Here is a 27,738-nt window from a genome sequence, read left to right as displayed (position 1 = left end):
TTGGATGTACTTTGAATTATGATTATCTAGATTCTATCCACGTGACAATGAGCAGTATTAACGATCATTTTTGCAAAATAAAACATAAGACGCCTTAATTAAAAAAAACAATTTTATTTTTATATCGATTTCCATTATACCTCCCTTTGTATTTGTTTCTTATGCAGCTGATGAGAGGTTACTTTTTGAACAAGATGATTAGCAATGTAATTCAATAAGTTTTCTTTTGATAAACGATGTACCTAATAAGCTGTCATTTCTATTTCTTGTTTTCATTTGGTGATGCTTGTGCAGTGTCCTTCCTGTTTCATCATTTGTCTGTTTGTTTAAAGAGTTATTTGATTAAGTGTCAGTCCCTGTAAAATCAGGCAGTAGGTGAAACATGGTATGAAAAAAAAACATTATTATTATTACAAAGTTTTTATATAGCGCTTATCTAACACAATTAAATATTAACATTACCCACTCACGAACACATGCACGCGCATACACACACACATGCACAAAAAACACACACAAATATACAAATATATATATTTTTTTATTATGATTTTTATTATTTTAAAATTGGTTTATTGCAAACATTTAACTTTCTACTCAATGTGTTTTAATGAAACTTCTCTCTCACACACACACACACACACACACACACACACACACACACACACACACACACACACACACACACACACACACACGTGTGTGTATGTATGTGTGTGTGTGTGTAAATAATATGTAAAGTTTCATTAAAATACATTGAGTAGAAAGTTAAATGTTTGCAATAAACCAATTTTAAAATAATAATAATAAAATCATAAAAATCATAATAAAAATACAAAATTTAGAAATATACTCGTTGTACTAAGATATTTTATATGAAATTAATAACAATTAATAATTAGCATTACAAAAAATTGCTGTCTAAAATGCATAGAACGTTTATTAAAAAAATCTAGGAAAAAGTATATCTATATAAAAGAATCAATATCATTTAAAATATATATATTTTATATATATATATATTTGCGAAGCAAATTTTTGGTCGTTCCCTTCGCGGAATTCGAACTCGTACCGCTGTAACATCTATGGCTACACCGCCTGCACTAAGTTGCCATAGATGTCACAGCGGTACGAGTTCGAGTCCGGCGGATGGAACGACCAAAAAATTTGCTTCGCAAATTTGACAGTCCTAACATCGTTGGGAATTTTTCAGACCCTTATATATATATAGTATCTATTGATATCAGATTAAGACATAAGAATCAAATTGTCAGTAAACAGTCAGTAAAACCTAAAACAGTTCACAGTCATATGCTAGTCTACAAAAGATGAGTTTTGACACGCATTTCCATAATCTAAACAGGATGTGACTAGCGAGTTTGCGAGAGTTTTAGATCCATCGTCGGTGATATAGTTGCGGATGCATCCAATGTTTCTGATCTGGTGAAAACAAGACTTTGAAATAGCACTAACTTGTTTTCCATAGTAAGAGATTGGTCGAAAAATACGCCGAGGTTTTTCACACATGGTACGTCACTGACAAAAGTTCCATCGAATGAAAGTTTACAGTTGGCAAAATCCTTCACTCGATGTTTAGGCGCAAAAACTATCAACTTAGTTTTGATAGTATTGTTTGACTATTTGCATCATCAGGATCAAGGAAACAGACAAAATTTTCCATATCAACCTGAACCACTGAATTGCAATTTCATTGAAATGCACTGAAAATGAACATTTCAAGGGCAGATAACACCTCATAGAATCTTAGAAAATGAAGCCAAAATTTCATTTTCTAAGATTCTAAAGAAAAATGTCTGAGCAAAGTCAATGATACAGAGATCAAATAAAGGTCTTCTCAAATAGAGAAAGCATCCCTGAGTAATATTTTATTGTCAGATCGGTAGGTTTTTGACTTGCATGTTTCTGATTTTTCACAATATGCCTGATTCGTACAAACACTAACACTTAATTTTGATTTGTTGATATTTGACTACCAGGTATACTTGGTTCGGTTTCGCTTTCTGTGTCCTGGATTATGTTGGTGTTAAAGATTGTTTCTCTTTTAAATCTTTTCGCAATTAACTGAAACTGCCACGTTGCAACTGTAGTTCCTGGCGATACTAATCAAATACAAAACTAATTAAAGCATACTGAAAGACAATAAGAGTTTAACAATTTCGATTATATCATTATTTTAGAGACATTTCTTCAACCTTAATGTTGTCAGCACTTGCAATTGAATTTATTTTAAAATATGCGAATGAGAATGCATTAATATATCATAAAAAGAAAAGACAATTATGAAAGAAGTGTAAGGAGACCTTTTACAAATAAAAATTATATTATACCTCTTATCGTTTGTTGTTGCTCAACAGATTTATCCCAAGTGCTTGACGTGACATCAATATGGTTGAAAGATAAGTACTTTTTGAACACTTCTTCTGGACAATCAATATCAAGTTGCCATTCAATCAATTCAATGTTAGGGTCTCTTGGTACTCTACCAACTGTGTATGGAAGTTGTATCTCATGACCAGCTTTTGGATTACGTATAATGTTCAAAAGCTTCCATTTTCCATCAACTTCCGTTTTAGGGTATACGGAAATAACGTCTTTTATATTATCTGGGGAAGCTAATCTGAATTTCATGGCTTCATGTTTGTCAGAATGCAAGGTTAAGAAAGTTTTGTCTGAAGGGTTTGAGTTTCCCCCGTACGCATGTACAAATTTTCCACTTGATTTGTGAATTATATAATTTCTTGTATCGTCTACCGCAAATAAGGCTGCTGCATGCCGATCAACATGGAGAACTAACCATTTGTTATTTCGAGGTTTTAACGATCCAAAATAAGGATGAAAAGCTTTGTTACTAGCCCGATGAACGATATAACCCCATTCTTTTTCATGGGGTTCAAAAGTAAAAACCATTGCCTCGCCCCTATTTTTCTTATGTAAAACAAGACGGTTGTTGTTTGATGGTTTCTTAAGACCAGAACTTGGTTGAACAAATTTTCCTGCAGACATATGTTGTATATAAAACGTAGGCGTCGTATCATCTGAAATTAAAATAATTTCTGATTAATGTATAAAGCAATTGTTTAGAATTATGTTGTTAAGGACATTTTGATATTTTAAGGATCAAACAAAACATTAGCAGACCTTTCTTTTGTTTTATTTGTACACACCGATTCCTTTAAATCTTGAAATTTTTGATTGTGGAAATTGTAGGACCATAGTGACTTTCATTTCCGTTTTTTTTGTGGCAGAGAGCCGTTTAAAAAATAAAATATCAATTAAATAAAAATGATACATATAATTTGTGTTTATGAGAAACGATTAAATATTTTAATTTAAAAACAAGCAGATGAGTTTTACATACTGTAGCAATAATTTTCAGTTAAATCTATGTTCGAAAAAAAAAACAATACTTACACGAAAACTTATTTATTCAACGTGTCATAGTTTGCCTTTCCTCTTTCGTCTATCCTGGACTTGACTTTTATGAACAACTCGGCGGGTGTTTCTAGAAAAAACAGAGGTAGCTTACCATATCGGTGCACCTGATCAATGCTCCCAGTTTTTAGTGGAGTCCGAGTTGCTCATTTGCTTTTGTTATTCGTATGTATGATTTTAGTTACTTACTGTTCTTTGTTGTGTATGTCTGTTTTCCATGTCTGGTCTTTGTCCCTGGATTGCATTCTTTTGATTACCGCTATAACCTTGGTTCCCTTGATTATTCTTACAATTTACTCATGATGCGATTTTAATATTTGTTATGTTCTTGGTTTAAGAAATATATGTGAAAAGTAAATAATTTGAATGAAGTAACACTCCATTTGATTGTATGTTATATGATTTTAAGCTTTGTAAGATTTGTCTATGTCATACTGAGAGATATAAACCTATGATGATAAAAAAGTTTTGCTAAATTTACATTTTGTACTAGCCTTAATGATTAACGAATTCTTCATCTCGTTTTTTTTTTAAATGCAACATTTTTATACTTATTAGCCACTTGTTTATCCACAGAAGATTAAAGAAATAAAATGCACTTTTTAGCAAGATATTTCTTTTTCGTTCATTTAGAAAAAAAAGATGAAATGTTTTTTATTGTATCAAACCCTTTTAGCAGGAAATTCAGAAACCTACCACTACTGCAAGCAAATTCGTTTTTGTTCTGCTTTTCTCTTTTCATTTCAAAATATAATAAAAACAGTCCAGACACTACAACGACTACAACGACGGAGGATGAAACTGAAAATATATGAAGATTATATAGTTGCGTGACTGTAAGTTTAAGTTCTATCGAAATGTTTCTTAATGTAGCAATTATGACTGTTTATTTCACCCGCTCCTGTGGAGGAGGGTAACAGGTTTTATCCTTGCACTTTATTTAAGGTCTGTAATATTATGGCATGTAAATGACTTTCGGTCGGTTTACGCTGAATAATCCGCGAAAGCGTTTTATGTCCCAAAGTAGTTTATATTCCATTACTGAAAACAATTCTCATATATTGATTCAAAAACATCAGAAAACAAAAATAGAATAACAATTTATAGTTTTTATGAAATGAAATAAACGCAGATTAATACTGTCAACGGTCAAACGATCGGATACCTACTGAAGTAGTTCCGTAGATATGGAGCGTGGCAAAAATATCGTGAAGGAGATTATTTTCAAGTCTGCACCACGTTCCTTGAGTTTATATCAAACAGACAAAAATATAATAGTCATTTCTTATAATTTAATTTTAGTATCACAATTCAACGAGTAAATCAATACAAAACGGTTAAGTACGGGGAATCGGGTAAACGATATTGCGAGTTTAATGAAAGTTTAATTGATGTAACGCTGATTTCGGAGTTGTGTCCGGTTTTCGATAAGCCGTTATAATGTTTACATCATTAACCTGTTACATTATTGTCAGAGTTTATGAATGCGAACGGTTCTCAAAAAAAAAAAAAATGAAATACATGCAATTCAACATTTTCAACCTGGATAACGCGGTATGCTCAAAAGGAGAGAAGAGAGTAGAACTGATCTCTCATCTTGAACCTTGAACAGTCTACGTCGATTCTAGCTCAACCTGAAAAAAACATTTTGTGGACTCTTTGTCAAATCTGTTTATAAATCTCGGTAAGTTAACTGCTTCACTTTAATTGAGAGTTTTTTTTTGTTTTGGTTTTTCTTCGTATGTATTACGTATTTGAAGAATAATCAAGGGAACTAAGGTTATAGCGGTAATCAAAAGAATGTAATCCAGGGACAAAGACCAGATATGGAAAACAGTCATACACAACAAAGAACATTAAGTAACTAAAATCATACATACAAAGTAACAAAAGGAAATAAGCAACTCGGACTCCACTAAAAACTGGGAGCATGGACCAGGTGCACCGGTTGGGTAAGCGTCCTCTAATTTTCTAGAAACACCCGCCGAGTTGCTCGTAAAAGTTAAATCTGGACTAGACGAAAGAGGATAGGAAACTATGACACGTTGAACTAATCAGTTTTCATGGCGCAGATGGATACACCATAACGATCCACGAGTTCATAATGACGACCATAAAACTTCTGTAGTGATGACTTCAATCTTGTAACACCATAATCCTGTTCCAGAAGCTTATTTGTTAGAATTCTAGCGCAACAGAAAAGTCTGTGTAGTTTTTGCAAGCTTTTGCACAACGTATGAGTTGTGATATGAACACGCCATACGCAGGTGCTGAAGGGATTTTGCCACAGATGAAAGGAAAGCTGACTATACTGAATGAAAAGTCATCACGTTTGTCGTAAAGTTTGGTCAAACGTTTAAGTGCAGATCAAGATATGAGGCTGACTTCACAGCGTCTGTAATATCTTTTATCTCAAGTTCTATGGAAATGAAGCGATGTATCAAATCCCGGAAATTAGGATTGTTTAAAGATGATATGGCATCTATATAGCGGAATCGGAGATTAAAGGATCAAGCTAAACGATATTCTTTCTTCCGAATCAATTCATGACAATAAATCATTTTTACTTGTAGCCACTTTGTATGAAATTATATTCATAGGTTAAATCACATTCAACATTTACAATAATATTAGTGTGTAGGTAATCTATGAAACGCTAGTTTTGTCTCCGTCATGGGCAATGCACATGGGTTTTTCTATATTAAATGGTTTTGTTAACTACGCAAACGAATTATTTACGTATATGACAAGCTGGTGTTACTCTTAAAAGCAACAATTGGGATTTCTATTATCGTACATACATGTATGTAGCATTTACGGCTTTATTGCACTGCTGAAATGTGACTTTTGGGGATGCATCTGTCCCCCTTCCTGGAGGCACTATGTAGTAGGTTAATTTTTGTCGAAATAAAGCTGTCAAAAAGAAAATTCTAGTTTCCCACCTAGAGGCTTGATGAAGAAACATGTATATATTATTCCATGGAAGTAGACATATAAAATGTTTATGTCCGGCAGTAGGGAGTTGGTCGCAAGCGGCAATATGGCAAAGTAAAAAATAAAAGCCAGGAAACATTGATTAGATCAAGGAACTAGGTATTGACAGACATAGAAATAGAAATACAGTGACTGCAAAACTAACCATGATACCTAAGGGAACAAATATAACCGATACTCCATTACAAGGGTTTTCGATATATGGTTAGTTCCTAAAGTTTACCAGTTTATTTTTAGGAGAGAGAGCATTACGAAAGGGGACAGAAATATTCCGAATACCTTGGATTACAATTTACAATCAGATGCATCACGTTAGGCTAACTACTTTAAGCGTTACACCCAAAGTTTTTTTAGAGGGGTCTGTTATGCGTACGGAACAGTACGAAGCCATATTGTACTTAGGTTAGAGCGTGAGTTGTTGCACGAAATTATACTTGAAACCCAAATTTCTGTTGTATTTCATTTGCACGTGTTTAGAGTCAGTAAGTTAGTCCTTTCATCCATAGTCAAAGAGTCAAAAGGTATTGATTAGTTTGTCAAGTTCTTACAAAGCTAGATAATCAATTGTTATTCATGTATGGTCGAATCGTCTTTATGTAGATACAAATTTTGACACAGGATGTAAGAAGTTGAGAAACATCATATGATTAATGGTTTCGCATTTTAAATTTCAATCGCACACATATTTTACGAGACCGTCTATGGAGGTTATCTAATATGTAAGAAGAGGAGATTAATGGAATTTGATAAAATCGATATTACTTCAGTGTTTAACACCTGCAGATTCAAACAGTATAACCAAATAAAAAGTTTTCTTCGCGAGTGGTGTATTTCGCTCTCTTTTTCCGCGCTTTTGGGGATGGACACGTTTGGACGTGATCATTGTTTTTGCGGAATCTGGCAAGATGAGAGGGGATCACGATCATATAATTCTGCGTTGGACCATATAATGTTATACCTTTCTGTGGTACCCTAGGAAGGCGGGTTTAAAATAACGCTTTAAATGTTACCAAAGCGGCGGGTTCACGAGTGGCATCAGTCGGAATTTCTCCTCCTGTGTTAATAGGGTCACTTATTTACATGTGGCCTACAGTATGTGAGGATCGGGATCCTTTTTCAATCAGTAATGCACGGAGAAACTTCCGTTATCGCTGTTACCAGCAAAACGCCTTCCTTAGCTAATTTATTTCTCGGCGGTTTGTACCGTCTTGCCAGATCTCGTCTTTCCACTTTCTGCGCTGTTTTGCCAACACAACATTTCACAGTTTGTTGAATCTTTTATTATTGACGTCATAGTCACGCTACAAAATTTGATCTATCAGATGATGGACAAAATGTTTTATCCAATGAGAAAGCGTATTATTTCTGAAATTAAATTATACCGAAATGGACAGTGTAGCTCGAAAGAGCTGTACCATTCAGAATTTCACAAAAATTGAAATATTTTTTGTCTGTCTTTCCAATTATTTATCTGCAATTGCTTGCTACATCCTCTTAACATTTTGAAGGAAGCTTTAAATAAGTATTAAAACACCGTGAGATTATATAACGAACTTGAGTGACAAAAACGTCTTGTTTGATCGGTCGGTTTTTATTTTTATATTTTGACCAAATGCTAAAATTAAGATGTGGAGACATGACAGTATGTATTGACTACTTCAAGCTACCCAAGATATTTCATGAATGTTAAGACGGTGATTTATTGATTTCTATGAATGTTTGTTTTGATAACATTCTATATGAACCCAAACTATTGATTGTTGGAGACTAACTTTAATTCAATTCATGCATTTAAAATAACAAATCTTTGCGTTATGTTGAGAACTTACTTGAAAGAATTATGATAAAGCATGTTGCCTTGGCACTAACATAATCTGTGTTACTCTCTGAAAAGTAATATTGTTTATGTTATTGTATAACGCTAAATGTGTATGGGCATTAGTTCATGATTATATATGTTTAACATATGATCAAGGATTTATATATAGCTATATTTAACTCCTTTATATGATCAACTATCTTATAATGAATGTTTAAACTTAATATAAGGTTGTTTCCTGAGAGAAGACAACATTTCTTTTCAGAACTATGTCAGAAAAGTGACTAAAAAGTACAAAAATGCACAGAATATCTGACTTTTGGTAAACTGCAAGCTACTTTTTTTTTTGTATTTTAATACATGCATTTCCTTAAATATTAATTTTTTATCTAGTCGTTATAAATTCAATTATCCAATTATCCAAATTTAGAATTAGGACTTTCAATATCTAATGATCAATTTTCTGTTGTATTCTTGATCAATAAAAGCCCTTTGCTTTACTAATTAAACTACCTCAATATCCAACGTTAATAGAATAAATTGAGATACGCAGAACACGGACGAAATTACCACTTACAAAATACTGGAAAAAAGTAGCACAATGTATTTTGAAATATACTTCTACGCAAAAACTTACTTGTAGAATCGCTTTGCGGCATATCATCGGAAACTTGACAACTAACATTATCTCTGAAACAAGAGTGACCTTAGCACTGTTTTTTTGTGTTTTTAATGATAGCAACATTTGTTACTTTTTTCCAGGAGAAACCATGCATTTTTTTTTGAAAAACAAAACATAACATTTGTTTCAAATACACAAACGTGTGTAAGAAACCACATGCGATCCGTAATAACCCGTCTTAAATGATCCCTATTTGCATTCTATGTTAAGTAATAAATAGATCTATTTAATCTAAATAAAAATTCGAAAATGACAAGAATAATTTCAATCAAATAGAACTCCAACACTTAAATTTCTTCAACATGATCCGACAAGAAAAACAAAACAAAACAAAAAAACACACACAAAAAAACCAAAAAAAAAAAAAAAAAAAAACCAAAAAAAAAAAAACCAAAAAAAAACCAAAAAACAAAAAAACGAAAAACAAATCGACAATTTTAACATATTTCCGATATGTGGTTCACTGGTGACATTTTGAAAATTTCTCTATGGCTTTTGAATCTTCTCTTTAATTCACGAGATGATAACAAACAGAACAAATACGGTGAAACTCTATAACGTCTCCCGGAAACACAATATATTCCTAGCAAACTTCCATTTATTTTGTTTATCCCTAAATGATAAACTTGAAATTAAATGATGTATATACAAAACAACATGTTTCATGTGACCATAATTTTGGTCTCCCTTGGAAGGTCACTTATAATATATTATATGATATTTTTCATCATATTTATTTTTTCTTCAAAGAAGAAATTGAAATTAATTAAACACAAATGATCAAGGGTATTATTACTCACGAAATTGCAAGCGTTTGGAAGAACTGATTTCATAATTCACATTTTCTTTAAAGACGACAGGTTATACTTAAATGCTTTGAAACAGGCAATATTTGATTTACATTATTCGTAAATGTGAAAATAACAATATTAAGCTTACTGTTGAAAATGTATCTCTTCGCATTTAAAGTCTGTAGTTGAATTGGTCTTTTTCTTAATGCATTCATAATCTGAAAAATGCAAATTAAGGAAGTTTTGAAAAGGTCAAAAGCTTAAGTCTGAAATATTACCAAAAATAGAAGAAAAAGATATAGCAGGATGTAATGACTAAGTTAAAATATCCTTTTCAATCGTTTGTAGCGCATCTAGTCATTTTATTAAAATTGTAAATGCCTTATTAATTGTAAAGTATGTCTATAAGATGTTTACATAAATTTGCTTTCAATACAAAATATATCCTTCTTTCTTTAAATACTTAATATTCATAAGACGAATGGTTTTCGTATAGAAATAAAATAAAAAAGTCATTATATTGTTTCCCAAAGCAAGTAAAACCTAGATGAATTTAACTACAAACCTTGAGAAAGTATTTCACTATCAGAAAGACAGTTGTGGATATAACAGGAACAATCTTCTTTAAATGGCTCACATTTACACGGATTTGTAGGCTTTACCACATAATTGTAGCTAAGCTTGTAGTTACATCGACATGTTCTGTCTTTCTTTGAAGTTCCATTGCCAACAGTTATTTGACCATTTTCATTACAAGATGATTTTTTGAAGGGGCATTCAGATCCAGCCAAAGTATTTGACCATGTTGGTTCTGGAGAATAGCGATTTGACTGACAGACTTTTGCATTCAGGTTACCACTCCAAACAAATCTTACCCCTTCAAAATTTAAATCATTGTTTTCGAGTATGATGAGTTGTGCAGATGACAAAATTATTGTGTACAGATTGAAACAAGAAGAATTACAGTAAAGAAATGTATAAAAAAAATCGCATCCGTTTGTTAATATACATATACAACAAATTTTTGAATTTTAAAATCACAAATAAAACGTTCAAAGATTCCTTTTTTATACCATATGTATCATGGAAAATTTTATCGGACTTAGTTTGTAGCGAGATTAATCATTAAGAAAAAATTGTCATCTCAATCATATTCTAAGCTTACAAAGCCAAATGGATACGCAACAAAACGGTTTTTGTCCATGCTGGTCCATGCTCCCAGTTTTTAGTGGAGTCCGAGTTGCTCATTTGCTTTTGTTACTTTGTATGTATGATTTTAGTTACTTTATGTTCTTTGTTGTGTATGTCTGTTTTCCATGTCTGGTCTTTGTCCCTGGAGTACATTCTTTTGATTACTGCTGTAAACTTGGTTCCCTTGATTACTCTTTAAACTACAAAAAGAAACGCCCCCACACTCAAAAAATTGAATCCTTCTATTCTATTGACCTACACATTTACCTATTGAAAGAGTGTGTCCATATTTACTTGCTTGATATAATATTTAGATAATTAATTAATATTTATGATAAGATTTACGTCACAAGAATTTACTAATTACGGAAAGTGATAAAGGTACACAAATTAAAATTAAAATTAAAACATAAATTATTTGCACAATTTTTATTTTGAATTAAGGAGGCATTTATTATATGTGAAGCAACAACTTTGCAGAAGATATAATATTTTTGATCCGCGTCCGTCAGCCACGTTATTCCGTCCGTCAGTCCATCATTAGTTTTCCGGAATTTTCCTAAGCGCTTGCAGATATCGAGCTGTTTCGGTATGTGAGTCTACCATGACGAATTACATATCAAGTTTTTCTTTCATTCCGTTCCGGGGAAGACGAAAGAAGAAAGGAAATCTATAACACGATGAAGAAATCAGTTTTCATGGTGCAGATGGATACACCGTAACGATCCACGAGTTCATGACGTTTGGGGTAGATGCGATATATCAAGTCCCCACTACGGAAATAACAAGTGCAATGATAAGACTGGAGACCCTATTTGACAGCTGTGAGTATAGAAGTTAAAATTTTGAAAGAGGTTTGGTGGTATATCATGCTATGTAACGTCGTTTGTATGAATAATTAGCCAATTTTCTCAAATATCTCTGTTGAAAATAGGGTCAATTTTTTTAAGGTTCATAAAGTATGATTTGTCATTGAATGTTTTTAAAAGAGTAATCAAGGGAACCAAGACTATAGCAGTAATCAAAAGAATGTAATCCAGGGATAAAGACCAGAGATGGAAAACAGATATACACAACAAAGAACATTAAGTAATTAAAATAATACATACAAAGTAACAAAAGCAAATGAGCAACTCGTACTTCACTAAAAACTGGGATCATGGACCAGGTACACCGGTAGGGTAAGCGTCCTCTGCTTTTCTAGAAACACCAGCCGAGTTGCTCACAAAAAATCAAGTCTGGGGTAGTCGAAAGAGGAAAGGAAAACTATGACATGTTGAACAAATCAGTTTTCATAGAGCAGATGGATACACCATAACGATCCTGGAGTTCATGATGAGGACCATAAATTTTTTGTAGTGATGACTTCAATCTTGTAGCAACATAACCCTGTTCCAGAAACCTATTTATCACAATTCTAGCGCGATACAAAAAATCTTCGTAATTTCGGCAAGCTCTGGCATAACATATGGATTGTGATATGAATACTCCATACGCGGGTGAAAAATATATTTATCAAAACGAAATTTATATCGAAAATTTTCATTTTCCTAAACTATACCCCCAGTAAGGTGTTAATCATTGTGTCTTTTTGTTTGTTTAATCATATGAATTTACTACCAATCACAAGATTAAAGAAACATCTTTGAAACAATCTAATTTTAATTACATATTAATGAGTTTGAACTACTTAATCAACAGTTAGAATTTGACCAATATCATTTATTTTCCCCGTGGCAATTACTGATAGTTATTAAGTAATTATTGATTTCAACAAGTAAATTATTACATTTTTATTACATTTTAGTGTTTTGAGAAAAAAAACTTCCCTCAGTATTTTCGTATTTATAACTTATATAAATAAAATTCGGAATAATTTCTCGTATCCCCAGTATGCATATGTCAAATGTAAATCTTATATTCTTTATGCTTGACAAGTATACAGACTGGAAATGCAGAGTTATTTTTACACATTATACAGACTTTGTCAGGAGTGAACAGTTCCTTTAATATAAAGTCCCTGCTCCGGTTCTTTATTTACTGAAAGCATACTAAATCCATACAAACAATGTTTCATAGCTGGATCTGCAAAATGTACCACCAAACCTCTTACAAAACTTTTAACTTCTATACTCACAACTGTTGTTACTCCCGTAGTAGTATTAATTCAATGTGGATCCTGAAAAATTCGAAAGATCTTTTGGAGACAATCAGTTCAAGACTATTATCTGAATATAATAGCATTAAAACCTATGATTTTTCAACACTGTATACTTCTATTCCCCATACTCAATTAGAATCCCGACTTAAAACATTATAAATCGTTGTTTTTCCAAAACAGATGGTACACCTAGATACAAATATATAGTTCTTGGTAGAGATTCTTCAAACTTTGTAAGAAATAATTACAAATCATCATACAAATATACAGAGGAAGATTTTTACAAAATGCTGGAATTTTTAATCGGAAACGTATTTGTCCATTGTGATGGACGTGTTTTTCAACAAACGGTCGGCATTCCAATGGGAACAAATTGTGTTCCTTTACTTGCTGACCTATTTCTTCACTCTTATGAGGCTGACTTCATAGCTGATTTGATCAGAAAGAAAGAATATCGTTTGGCTAGATCCTTCAATCTCTGTTTCCGCTATATAGATGACGTATTATCTTTAAACAATCCTAATTTTGGGGATTTGATACATCGCATCTACCCAAAAGAACTTGAGATAAAGGATACTACAGATACTGGGAAGTCAGCCTCATATCTTGACCTACACTTAGAAATCGATGGTAGAGGAAAACTATTGACCAAACTTTACGACAAACGTGATGACTTTTCATTCAGAATTGTCAATGTTCCTTTCATCTGTGGCAACATCCGTTCGGCTCCTGCGTATGGAGTGTTCATATTACAACTCATACGCTATGCCAGAGCTTGCCAAAACTTCGCAGACTTTTTGTATCGCGCTAGAAGTCTAATAAATAGGCTTCTGGAACAGGGTCATGTTGCTACAAGATTGAAGTCATCACTACAGAGGTTTTATGGTCGTCATCATGAACTCGTGGATCGTTATGATGTATCCATCAGCACCATGAAAACTAATTTATTCAACGGGTCATAGTTTTCCTTTCCTCGTTTGTCTTGACTTGACTTTTTATGAGCAATTCGGCGGGTGTTTCTAGAAAAGCAGAGGATGCTTACCCTACCGGTGCACCTGGTCCATACTCCCAGTTTTTAGTGGAGTCCGAGTTGCTCATTTACTTTTGTTACTTTGTATGTATGATTTTAGTTACTTTATGTTCTTTGTTGTGTGTGTCTGTTTGTCATGTCTGGTCTTTGTCCCTGGATTACATTCTTTTGATTACCGCTATAACCTTGATTACTCTTTCTTAACCGGTTATGTAAGTACATTTCGTAATATGTAAATTAAGGAAATATTGAGGACAAAAGATATCGTATGAGAATAAGACATAAGAATAAAATTGGGCATGGTGTATATTTAACGTTAAACACACGGTCCTTTAATTTACTTTTATGTTTTTGTTCATTTGTAAATAGAATTCCAGACAATATATAAATGTTTATCATGCATCTCGCAAGATCCTAAAATAAATGAATGCCGGTTACTCATTTTTGCAACTAATAGATATACATACCGATATATTTCTTTGGTGATTTTATACAACTTTCTTGATAAAACTCAAATGTAGAATTTGAATTGATCGAATCATATAAGCAATGATAAAACCATTTGCTGTCACATCTTGCTGTAGCTATTCTATCCCAAAATATATCAATGGGGCACGTTGTTGCAGTATGAATACTTTTCGGAGTACGCTTAAACATATTTGGAAGTTTATAATTGAAAAGCTCATGTAGATTGTCATTAGGGTGATACTTAAAAGTAGGAATTGTACAGTATACTGCTTGAATATATGTGCACGTATTATTTGATTTGTATTGTGTGACTTACTCTACGTCATGTTACCTTTTTGTTGTCCTAGCGATGCTTTGTCTAGGAATTTCCCCCTTGTATAAACTTAAGTTTTAAGACAGATCATTTTGTTTTGCAAAAAAAATATCCATTAGAGATCAGAAACAGATTTTTTTCTAAAATGAATGCTGGCTTTGAATTTTTTAAAATGGTAATAATAATGAAATCAGGTACAAATATACATTGAAAGCAGGTGGAACTTTAGAATAAAGGGAATTTACTCTTTGATCTGTCTATGATTTAGTTAATTCGTTAAGGGAAGTTGAACATACATGTTGGGTTATCTAATTTTGATACAGAAAAGTCACTATACTTTCTGATATCATCATGAGCATAATATTACATACGAACAAACAACTAAATCAATGTTATGTCTTATGATTTGAATAAATGCATTTAGTTTGTTTTCTTGCGGTAAGTTAAGGAAGTACACTAATGGAAAAAAGAAACTGTGCATTCCTGTTTAAATTCAATGGTAATATAACTTCAAACGCACGTCCTTAGAAGTGCAGATATTTGCTTGAATTATTTTACAGAATGTAATAAGCTAGATCAATTTTCGGTGAAAATCGAAAAAAAAATAAAATCCAGTTTCGGAGATTCAAAAGACCACTTTTTCTACTCAAAAAATGAAAAAAAAGCAATTTTATGACAAAATTCACAGTGTAAACTTCCCACATAATGATGATTAAATGTTTTCATCGGAAATCCTAATTGCACATTGTTTTTCAAAACCAGATTTGTGAATTTATTATTCGTGCCACTTATTTTTCTTTGCTGAAAAAGTTTTGTTCTGATTCCCAATCATGAAAATTAGAATTAAAATGTTTAGAAAATGGAGATAAAAACAAAATGTGTTAAAAGTTTGAAATAAAAGATTCTGTCTTAAAATTATTAAACTCAAAAGTTGTGTACAGTTTCTGTTTTCTATTGGTATAACTTACAAAAATGTTGCCAAGTTAAATATGCGAAAATTGTAACATTAATTAATAGGAAAAACAATTAAAATTTCGTTGAAAATTCTATAAAATCATACTTAAAAATAAAACAAAAAATAATTATACACAAAATTAAAAAAAAAACCAAACTATATCATTATTCATTCATTTATATGCTTACCAAAAAAATGATCACATATATGTATATATATATCGACATGGCTTCCTTATACGATGCCAATACAACCTCTCTTGTAAAACATGCGCTGGAAGAAATGATACTGAATTAGCCACATGGAATAAACATATATTCTAATCCATATCAGAACCAGGCAATCGATGAAATATGACAAAACTTTTCTGTCACTAACTTCCTTCATATCTACTATCAGAACTTAGGTATGGATGATACATTTGCCATTTCAATTTTGGAAATAAGTTATAATTCATCAAAATAATGCGCTGAAATTAAACTAGACGCTCTAAGGAGTCCGATTTGCTCACTTAATAAAAAATCTGTTTAGCCTTCCGAAGGGAACAACTAAAAAAGAGCCTTTATTCTCAACTGAGGTTATTTTGCCGCTCTCTGCAGAATTGATAAAAATGACACTGCAAAAGTCAAAATTAATGCATCTTTTTCGTATAATGGGGATGCTATGCCTTAAGCCTTCTCCAGCTACACAGTTTAGTCTGTAGTAAGGTAGAAATTTGTGGGGAATCGTGCTGTGTTTGCTTTTCACGAAAATTACTCTAACAATAAGATGTAGTATATATTTTGTACCTCCAGGGCCTTTCAATGGACATATTGGACATTATTTGAGTTTTGTAGGGTTTGTCATCATAATAGTTCAAACAACAAAATTCATTTTCTTCCTGTTACGATTTTCTAGATATAAATAATAAAAAAAACCCAACGAAACATAAAGAAAAATGTTATTATTTGCATTTCAAGGGCTAAAATACTCTAAAAGGTAGAAGTAACCACACCTGGACCCTAGAGGACTTTTGAGGACTTTTCTAGACCTTGAAAAACATAGGATCAGTTATATGATTGAAAGTTTACCATAACAGCAGGAATTTCGCTGAGGATTTAATTTCTTTTTTTTTTCGTGGGTAAAATATCGAGAGAAAAAAATCAATACAATAATAGATACTCCAAGGATGATAGTGATACTCCACTGATAGGTTTTGAGGATCAGATTTTAAATGAAAAGTAATTGTTGACATACGACAACGCCGGCGGACGCAAGGCTGGACCTATGAAATACTCATTTTTATTGCATATTGTATGGTTCTTACATAGACTTATGAACAGTAAAAAATCAATGACACTAAGAAATATATCGACAAATGACAAAGTCTGAAGCTACAAATGTGATCTAGTTTTTTTTTACCAAACACAATTAAGAATAAAGTAGCTCACTTGTTCATGTGGATGATGCCATGCCTAAATAGTAGGATAGCAGGCTACCTATTTTTGAGAATCTAATGCACTGTAATATGACATGGTTAAATTATAGAACGAAGGAAAGCTTATTTCAAGCTCTATTAAAATATGTATGTCGTAGGCATTGATTGTGGGTACGAGATCACAATCAATTCCCTTTGACTTTTCGTTGTATACGAATATAGTTCCTTTTTTAGCGTGTTTCTTCCTAATTTTTTTCTTTGCTGTCATAAACTTTATTGTTTAGTATTTACTGCAAAAATGTAGGGCAAGGATCAAATTTACAAGGGATTTTTTTTCGTTCTGCAATTTTATGTGGAAATTGTGATTTGGTCCTATGGAAGATGGTCAAAATTTAGGATATTTGACTTTTCATGTCTACGGGGTCTCCGAAGCAAAGTTGCTAAAAATAAAAAAAAATGATGGTGAATTTTTCTGGCACTCTTACTGGAATCTGCTTTTATGCATGTTTCCATACTGGTAAAGTTTAATTGTTTTTTTTTTATTTGTCAATATGGGTCTGTTGAAGTGCACTACGAAATTAGTTGTGTCCTCGTACCTATAATGTGGTCACGTCTCTAGCAAAATGGGGTCAAAGGTCAATCATGATTTTTAAGAAAAAATGTTGTATCATTTTTGTATAACTTACTTCAATTTACATCATATCAGCTCAAATTACATTTCACACAAGAATCAATCGCTACATTAAAGAATAACTAGCAAATAGTCCCTCCGCAGCAGTTTTTGGTAAACATGCAAAAACTCTCAAGTTTTAGCGGTGCGAAATGAAAGGCCGACCTTGATCTTTGAGGTATCGAAAAGTGAAATTAGAAAGTAAATATTTAAAGAACACATTCTGAAATTATTTGATAGTGTCATTTTTCCATAGTTCAAGTTCAAGATTATATTTGGCTCATTTTGTGATTATATTGTATATTTGCAAAGATTATCTTATAATACTAAACATAACGGTTTAGTACGCCTAAGCGTATATATAACCACCTCAGTCTCAGTTCTTGACAACATTTGTGATAAACGTAGTATATTATTAATTCAAAAGAACACCAATGAACCTGACTATAATTTCTTGTTGTTCTCGCTATAACGGAAACTATCAGTTTGTTGAGAAACGGAAGGCGTGTATTAATTTTGATACTTTTGACAATACCAATAATGCAATAAATGCAATTCAAAGAAAATAGCAGAAACAAATGCACCGGCAAAACATTTTTTCAGATTTTTTTTCGATTTGAAAAGCTCATTAGCAATTGACTTGGAACACTTTCTTTCAAAATAACATACCTGTTAACATAATTAATTGTACCCGGGTGTCGAAAGAATAGATTTTTAACAGAGTTAAGCTGTCGTAAATTAAAAACGAGTAATAGTATTGAACATTCTGGCAGGTAAATCCATATCCTTCGCACAAACCTGTTATGAATATAGAGTTTGTGACTGGATACTGGGATAGCTTTTGATTTGAAGCCTGTAAGGTTATGAGAAAATCTTTGCGGAAAAGAGAGGATATCTCATTTTGATTGCACCGGCCTCTTGATGGGATAGCATTGACAATAGCGATTTGTTCTATCCCTTCGTATACCAACCTGGCATATTTCATATTGAAATAGTTTTTTGTAACCTTACCGGTTGTTTTAAGTTTTCCGTTTCAGATGAACTAAAACAAAGTAGGTGAGGATTGGATGTTTGTTAAGACATCTAAACATAAGGAATATATATACTTTTTTTCTTGGATGTGAGTTAACATGATAAACATGAATATTTTAATGTTGTCAATCTAACTCCAAAGCTCTGCGTTTAAAGTTTATATTCCCTCTGAGTCTAACCGTAAATCAAAATGCCGTTTGCTACATTTAGCATGAATTGAAACAGGCCTGAAATCATTAGTATAGTTTTTGGTTGCTGTGTAAAACATTCGTTCGCTGAGGTATATCACGATCGGTTACTGTACGTATAAGAGGTAGAGAATTTTTTAATTGTCAAGACCCCTTGCTTTTCACATTAATAATATCTTGCTTTGGATGGATACGACGAGCATCTTATTTGGCGATATGTCTCATTTAAACTATAGCTAGCATTCATATGTATATTTCAAATGCAAGGAAACAGTAAAAAGAACTATAACTTATGTTTTAATGATTTTTATGGTTTTATAATGAGAAATATTCAAAATCATGGTATATTTGACAGTAATAATTGCAAATAAAAATTTGCAGTAAATACTATTTTTTTATTCAAAATTGCAGCTTTATTTTATCATTAAATTTAAATTTGAAAGACACTTCGATTAGTAACAAAAATTTTGATAATCAAAATTGAATTTTGAACAGCCTATTTTTTTTGGAGGAAAACAGGGCGCCCTCACAAAACGCAATATATTACTGTGACCACAATACGTTTGTATCAAATAATGCCGTATCACATTTGGTGCATTGAACTTCGTTAATTGAAGACTTTTTTTATCCCCCGCAACGCATCGCGAGGGGACATGGAAATTTTCAGTGAATTTACAGTTTTCCGCACTTTTTTAGTACAAGAAAGTTACGGGAAGACTTAGGGTTTTTTGGTAAAATGAATAAATGTACCCCTACCTAGCCGAAAAATCGCTTAAATTGACATATTTTCAGAGTCAAAACCCTTAGAGTACAGTCCCTGTATGGGATAAACTTCCCACTTCCCTATACCTCATTGCCCCATCCCCCATTGTCCCATTCAACTTGCGGAAAATATCTAATTTTCAAGAATTTGATCTGAAATGTATGCATTAGTCATCAACATAATACTGATATAGACAACATTAACATTTTTTAATATAATTTTTATGGCAAGTCGTTGTGGAATTTATTCCCCATTTATTGATATCAATAAATTAATTATTGATATCAATAATTCATTCATTGATATTAATAAATGAATTATTGATATTAAGGATTAATTATTGATATCAATAAATCGGCATTGATGATTACGAAGGACATTTAAAAAAACACACACACATTCACGATGCATCGTATCAATATGTTATATTTAGTTTCGATATCGGTTTACATGGAACACATAGATGGATGTACACTAAAGTATTCTCATCAGTGCATAACTGAACTACAAACTACTATTTAGTCATTCCCAGTTTTTAAATTTTCAGGTCGAAATTCAATTTAAGTGACAATGATTGAAACAAATAATATCCTTGGGTACAAGATCGTCTCAACTAACTACATTTCTCAGTTGATAAGCATTAAAGCTCAAGGCATCTATGTGGGACGTAACAAGCGCTTAGTTTCTGGATACATAGTTCCAAAGACAGGTACATTAACATACCCATAAACGATAAAGCCTTAAAATATAATTTCAACAGTGGTGTCTAGTGCAGGAACATGCACTTACAGCTCTATTATAATAACATACATATGGTCAAAATAGAGAATCAATATTAACCTTTTTTTTTTATCTTTAATCAACCTACTAAAGAGAGTAAGCCGACTCTGTTTGTAACATTTGTACTTTACAAGATCTCAACTTACTAGAAAGTGTTCAAATAGAGGCGACACGTATTATATCTATCCTTAGACAAACTACATCACTTCGAAAATTATACTTAGAACTTGGTCTTGAAAAGCTCAGTGAAAGAGGAAGCGGCAAAAACTTGCGCTTTTTTTTTTTTTTATAAAAATGTGTATAATTACGTCCCTTGATTATCCTTGGACCTTTTTTTTTTACATATTTGTAAAATAAAACAAACTGTTAAACTCAACCTTAGCATCTGAGCAACCGGTAAATATCCAAAGCTGGTATTGTTGGCTTGATATATGCCGTGATTGTATCTTAGCACGTTAAGGATCTTTCATATCTTTACAAACAGAAATGTCGTACTATCCGTCATCTTTGAAATGTTCTTTTGTACGTGTCTGTTTCATTTGGTACGCTCAAAGGTCAGTCCTCTCAAATTATTTCTGTTAAACGTGGAAATTCTTTCCAGACGTCGGGTGCCTACATATTGTACAAAACTGATCTTTTTTGTCTAAGCCAATTAATTTTACCATTTCCTGTACAAGATTTAGCTCCTTTACTTTTTGAACATTCTTATACATGTATTTGTTACAAATACCTGCAACGATACGTAAAATGTCTACTATATATTTTAACATGGGACTGGGTACAACATTGGCCAAAAATTGCCATTGTTTGAGGCGACCACTCGCGGACTCATCTGACTTCTGTAACTAACCTTGAGTCATTGACATCAGATGTGGTTTGTTGTTTTTCAGACTGAGCAAGGGATGCAGGACTGTGAACTTGGTACCCTATGTCACGTAGGAGACTTAAAGAATCCCTGAAACCCCTATCCAACACAAAACATCCTTTTTTGCCAGCCAATTATTTAATCCTTCACTATCTCTTCATCATATGCGTCAAAATAGACGCATCATTGTTCTTGTCATCTACCAAAGAAGGTCCAAGCACACTAACAATGCCATCACTAGCATCAACAATCATTAGCTTAACAAGGGGTCTGTTTTTGTGCATGGAGTAGGACTTACGCTAGAAAAGTTAATCGCTACTCTTCTCAATGTACAGATATGTCCCGTCCATGACCAAAACTGCCAAATCATCAAGTCCATCGGTAAGAAGTTCCCTGGCAAAATCAGTGGGACAAATGTTACAAGAAGGGATTTCCGTACAGAATGAAATATTTTGGAAACAATTCTTTTTCCGGACAGATAAAATAATGTAGAAAGTGCTGTATTAGATAATCATGTTCTTAATTTCATAAGAAAAATACTCAGAGCTAAGCGTTTAGAACGAACGGAGAAAGAGCGTATGATACTAAGTCAGTGAATCGTATTTTTCTATACCAGTGAGAGTATTGCAAGTATTACAATCAGTATCAGACAAGAAGGCAGGATTATCAAAGCCTAATGTTTTTAATGCTGCAGGTGTACAGGCATTTTGTCTACACTGTGGTAAAAGATCAATTTGTCATAATGGTAGAAGTATGTTTCGATCGGTCTTTTGGCATTGCAAGTAATGGATCTACCGAGTTAATTTTCAGGTGAGCAGTGTAACACCGTGCGCCAGCTGAAATGATAATATTTTGCTTAATAAAAATGTCCGTCCTGGCTTCCGCAATTACTGATTTCAATCCGGATTTCTTTTTCAGGCAAACAAATCAAAAGGCAAATATGGATCGGCACCCCTTTGCGTGTCATAGAAGTAAACTATTTAAATTTTATACCGAATAATATTGCAGAAGACATAGACCCGTTTGGTAACGAAATACAGTGCATATTACGGGTATCTCGTTTACCATTGTCATGTGCCGAAATCGATAAGTTCCGAAATAACAATAACATTGGATATTACCCGACATGCATGTTATCCGAACAAGATTTAATAACATGTTAAAAATATAATTATTAACATGTTAATAATTCGTTCTATTCATTGATATTAATAAATGATTTATCAACACGTTAATAAATATTTATCAACATGTTAATAATTCATCTATATATTGATATCAATAAATCATTTATGCACATGTTGATAAATATTTAATAACATATTATTAAATATTTATTAACATTTTATTAAATATTTATTGATATCAATAAATGGGGAATAAATCCCACTACGGCTTGCCATAAAGTTTAGACTTATACGGAAATTAAAAGTGTTTGCACACGTACACTTTGCAAAAATATGTCATTTTGAAAAATTGGACTGAAATTAATGTGTCACAGCCAAATATATGATTCATATTTTGACAATTTTAACATTTTAAACAATAATATCCGACCATCATGGTAATTTCAAGTGTTCGCACTATTCTTGTTTGCAAAAATATCTCATTTTCAAGAATTTGGTTTGAAATATATGTATCAGAGCCAGCAACATAATACTGATATAGACAATTTTGACATTCTTTACAATAATTTTAGACAAATAGGTATATTAAAAGTGTTCACACACATGCACTTTGCAAAAATATGTCATTTTGAAGATTTTTGACTGAAATATGAGTATCACAACCACCAACCGGATACTTACATTGCCATTTTTAATATTTTAAACAATAATTTTGGACCATTATTGAAATTGAAGTTGTGCGCACCCTTACAATCTGCAGAAATATGTCATTTTTGAGAAAGTGAACTGAATTAATGTGTCACAGCCACACATATGATGCTTATTTTGACAATTTTTACATTTGAAAATAATATCAATTCATCATTGAAATTGAATTTGTTTGCACCCATACAATTTACAGAAATATGTTATTTTGTGGAATTGGGACTGATTAGATTGGATTAGATTTAGGCTATATCAGTAAATTTAAATAGCTTACAATACAAATAAAACCATGGCAATAGATACAGAGTCATATAAATCCCTGTAGTATACTTTAAACACAAAACTTGATAGCCTGGGATAACCCATAAAGCTTCAAATAGCTTACTTCCAATGGGGTCCATAGTTAAAAAATACAAAAAAAGAACTCATATATTTAGTAAATAAATGTTATATAATAAATAGACAAACATGAAATACATATAGAGTAACTAATACATAACAAATTCATCATTCCCTCGATTTCTCTTGTAAATATTTTTTGACAGAAGATTTAAAGGCATATTTGTTGGTTATAGTTTTGATATTATATAATAACAAAAACTGTTGGTTAGAGTGTTGGGAATAAAATAATTAAAAGTTGAGGAACGTCTTGTACTTTTGGTATTTAAATTAAAATTTGCACTTAAATATTCAAGAGCCTTTTCATGAAATATATTAAAAACATGATTTATTCTTAACTGAGACATTCTATCTGCCACAAACAACATATTCACCTTTTCTAATAATTCACTATTAACTCTGCTTCTTCGACCGAAGTCGAGAATGAACCTCACTACCTTATTTTGTAAAACCTGCAACTTTTTAACAACCCCTTCCCTAAACTACTATACCACGTCGAACATGAGTAATCAAAATAGCATTGTATTAATGACGTGGTGTAAATATATGTTATAAATAAATAGACAATAAATCGTAGATAAATAATCTACAGATCTCGGCGGCGACATAATAAAGTCAATATTGATTGCACGAAGCCTTTTGCATCCTAATTCATTATATATATTTGATAAAACATATATTGATTTATCTTTTCGAAATAAGTCGATGCAATGGGGAATGGAGCAATGGGGGAATGGGGCTATTGGGAATGGGGTATGGGGCAATCAATGGGGGATGGGACAATGGAACACAAATAAACGTTTTCCAGGCCATTTCGGCGAAAGAATGGTACCCCTACCCACTAAATTCTGCCCCAATGTGAAAGAAAATGATCGTTTACAGGATATACGAACTGTACGCAATATCTGTCTAGCATTTATTATGGAGATCTTCTTGTATCAATCAAATTGTCAAACAGAAGACGACATTATTTAAAATATCACAGTTTTTACATGATTTTATTTTGTTTGCTGTCATTATTTTTATACATATACGGTTTCAAAGAAGCAACTACAATGAATGATTGGCATACATATATCCAACACCGTTTAAAAATGGTGATATGCCTCATTCGAATTTATGGGTTTATCACGGACATTTTAGTGGGTATGGGGTACCATTCTTTCGCCTATATGGCTTGGAAGACGTTAAAGTATGCGAAGCCTTGGCTCATTAGAAAGCTTAGATGCTACATAGATGTGTTTGTATAGGCAAAAGTTCTTTGAAAACAAGTTAAAAAAAAATGCCAATTACCGTTGATATGGAAGAAAATATGAGATCCGAAAATTACCATTTTTATAAAAAACTCATTATTGTCACATTAAAACTGAAAAATAAGAGCCTGAAATGAGTAAGTATGTTAAATAAATCAATAATTTAAATACTAGAACACAACATGTCTATTATACACCGTTTATATGCCAAAAACATTTTAGTTCATGTTGAGGCATGGGTAGGGGTGACAATTTTCCACCTATCTGGACTATTTGGAAAGGTTCAAATATTTATTACTTGGGCTCGTTAGAAAGCTGAGACACTATATTATTGCATTTGAATATACAAAAGGTTGTTTAAAGTACGGTATTTTAAAGAAATTGCCAATTATAGGTGAAATTGAAGAAAATATGAAATTCCGAAAATTCCCTCTTTATGAAAAAATCATTATTGTCACATTAAACCTGAAAAATACGCGCATAAAATGAGCAGGTATGTTGAATACATCCATATTTAAAACAATAGTACCCAACATGTTTATTGTTTATCGTTTATATGCCAAAAAATAACAGTTTCGTTCGTGTCGAGGCATTTTTTTAACATGGGTAGGGGTGGCAATTTCCCAATTAACTTGACTTGAAAAGTTCAAATATTTATTGCTTGGGCTCATTTTTAAGCTAAGATATTATTATAATAAACCGTATCACACAAAATGTTGTTCAAACTAACTACGGTATTTTGAAAAAAAGACAATATCGGATGATATAGTAGAAAATTCTAAAATTCTGAAAATTCCTCTTTTTCCGATCTTATAGTTATGTCAGCCTAAAAGAAAAATCTAAGCGTCTGAATTGATCAGCTATGTTAGGTACATCATTATCTAATGTCTAAAATATGAGTTATACAATGTCAGTATGCTGTAAATGAGAATTCTGTTTGATACTAAGACCAGTTTTATAGGGGTAGGGGTAATATTTTTTTTAACATATTTTGAAACGTCTATCCTGAAAATTATTTTTCGTGGTTTATATATATAGAAAAGTAAACTATCTATCGAATAATGCCAAATTTGAGACGTTTTAGTGGAGCAATAACTTGTAAAGTCAAATTTATCTGACATTTGACCAACAAATCGAAAATCTCATTTCCCGCTTCTTTTGATAAATTCTGACAACGAAAATCGCCAAAAAACCATCAAAGGAACCCCAAAAACCCAAAACATTTTACACTGCAAAACCCTAAGTGTTACCGTAACTTGTTTGGTACCATTGTAAAGCTGTGACATTGGGTTATGATGATACCTAAATTTGCCGTGTAGTTCCAAAGTGTGTGTCAACGACCTAAACGAATATAGCCACAAGAATAGTTTAGTACATCCACATTGATTTTAACGGTAGAGTTCGTTTACATAGAGTAATTTTCAGATCGGGGAAAGAAACTTATAAATGCTTTTAAATAATCTAAGTACCCAAAATTAAAGTGTCCCAGAACTAGATCCTATACATTTACCGGTTCAACACATTTCAAAAAGAAATAATTCCCAAATGTCGGGAAAGACTTATAAAGATTAAACAGCTATTATCGGTCGTCCATGTTTCACCCCCAAACATTACATGAACGGCTTTCAATCGTTCGTTGAGTTTGGGAGCGCTGAGATCCGTTCAAACATGCATGAATGACCGAAAATACCTGTTTAATTCTATAATACAAGCAACCATAGGAAAAAAAGTTTGACGTGAACGGTAACGAAATATGATAAGCGTTTTCGGCTTTCAAACTTTCAAAACGAAATGTAAATAAGCTTTGATTGATTGATTGATTGTTGGGGTTTAACGCCTGAGCAGCAATATTTCAGCTATATTTAGGCGATGAGCATGAAGGGATGATAAAATGAACATGAAATGATGATGATGATAATGAAATGAAAAGAGGGATGGGACACAAGGATAATAGGGTCGACAAATTTTGATTGTCAATAGAAAAAGGGAGGGATGGGTAGGATCGGGCAAGTTAGCCACCTGTGGCGCAGCGCAAAGGTTCCTACTCCTATCGAATACCACAGCAGAGTTCTTTAACGTGCGAGCAACGTGGCATCTTTCCCAACACGGTGCACCACTATGGTTTGCGGTCACGTTTTCCGTATTATAACTTGACAACCCCAGCATGTAATATGCCAGGGGTACCACATTCCACCACCTGGTAGGCAACAACCCTGTTGCTCAGTAGTCAGAGCGCCTAGCCCCAGGCTAGGTTTCTGAGCACTATTTAGTCGCCTTTTACGACAAGCTTAGCACTGCTGCATGCCTATTTTTTGACATCCGGCCCTGCGAGGTGCTCATTATAAGCAATACGGACTATTCGACGACTTTTAAGGTTAATTGATATAAATATCAAACAAAATGTAAAATGAAAGTACAAATTGCATATTACATACACATAGCTGCATAGAAACACATGTTTGGTTTGTGCGTCAAAAGTTAGCAAATAATAATGTGTGCATTGATAATATAAACATATATTACCTCAATTAGCCCACTAAATTGATAAACAAAAATGACAGTAAACAAAACTAACTAGAACGAGTATGTAATCCAGTATAAATTTTAACCTGCAACGATCATAGACCGTACCGTTACTATTGATCGATATTGATGTTAGAGCACTAATGATTACCTGTAAAA

General features: G+C 32.5%; 1 protein-coding gene across 2 annotated transcripts; it reads right to left on the bottom strand.

Moving 5' to 3' along the window:
- Nucleotides 1-94: 94 nt before the first annotated feature.
- On the bottom strand, nt 95-27,738 carry LOC148614284 (uncharacterized). Of its 2 annotated transcripts, XM_088588313.1 has the most exons (10): nt 27,580-27,738; nt 16,046-16,130; nt 14,589-14,769; nt 10,305-10,616; nt 9,888-9,957; nt 8,904-8,956; nt 8,277-8,333; nt 4,150-4,254; nt 2,349-3,056; nt 95-2,120 (listed from the first exon to the last, which is right to left on the bottom strand). In XM_088588313.1, the coding sequence occupies exons 2-10, from the start codon at nt 16,082-16,084 to the stop codon at nt 1,966-1,968; spliced, it is 1,680 nt and encodes a 559-aa protein (XP_088444439.1). In that variant the 5' UTR covers nt 16,085-16,130; nt 27,580-27,738; the 3' UTR covers nt 95-1,965. The 2 variants fall into 2 exon arrangements, with proteins under 2 accessions (XP_088444439.1, XP_088444440.1); XM_088588314.1 differs by lacking the exon at nt 4,150-4,254.

The sequence above is a fragment of the Perna viridis genome, chromosome 6 (genome assembly GCF_037379345.1).
Source record: "Perna viridis isolate PV_CMFRI_1.1 ecotype Kerala chromosome 6, ASM3737934v1, whole genome shotgun sequence".
NCBI classification, from domain to species: domain Eukaryota; kingdom Metazoa; phylum Mollusca; class Bivalvia; order Mytilida; family Mytilidae; genus Perna; species Perna viridis.
Note: the sequence above shows the minus strand (reverse complement) of the source record. Positions and strands in the feature narration are given on the sequence as shown.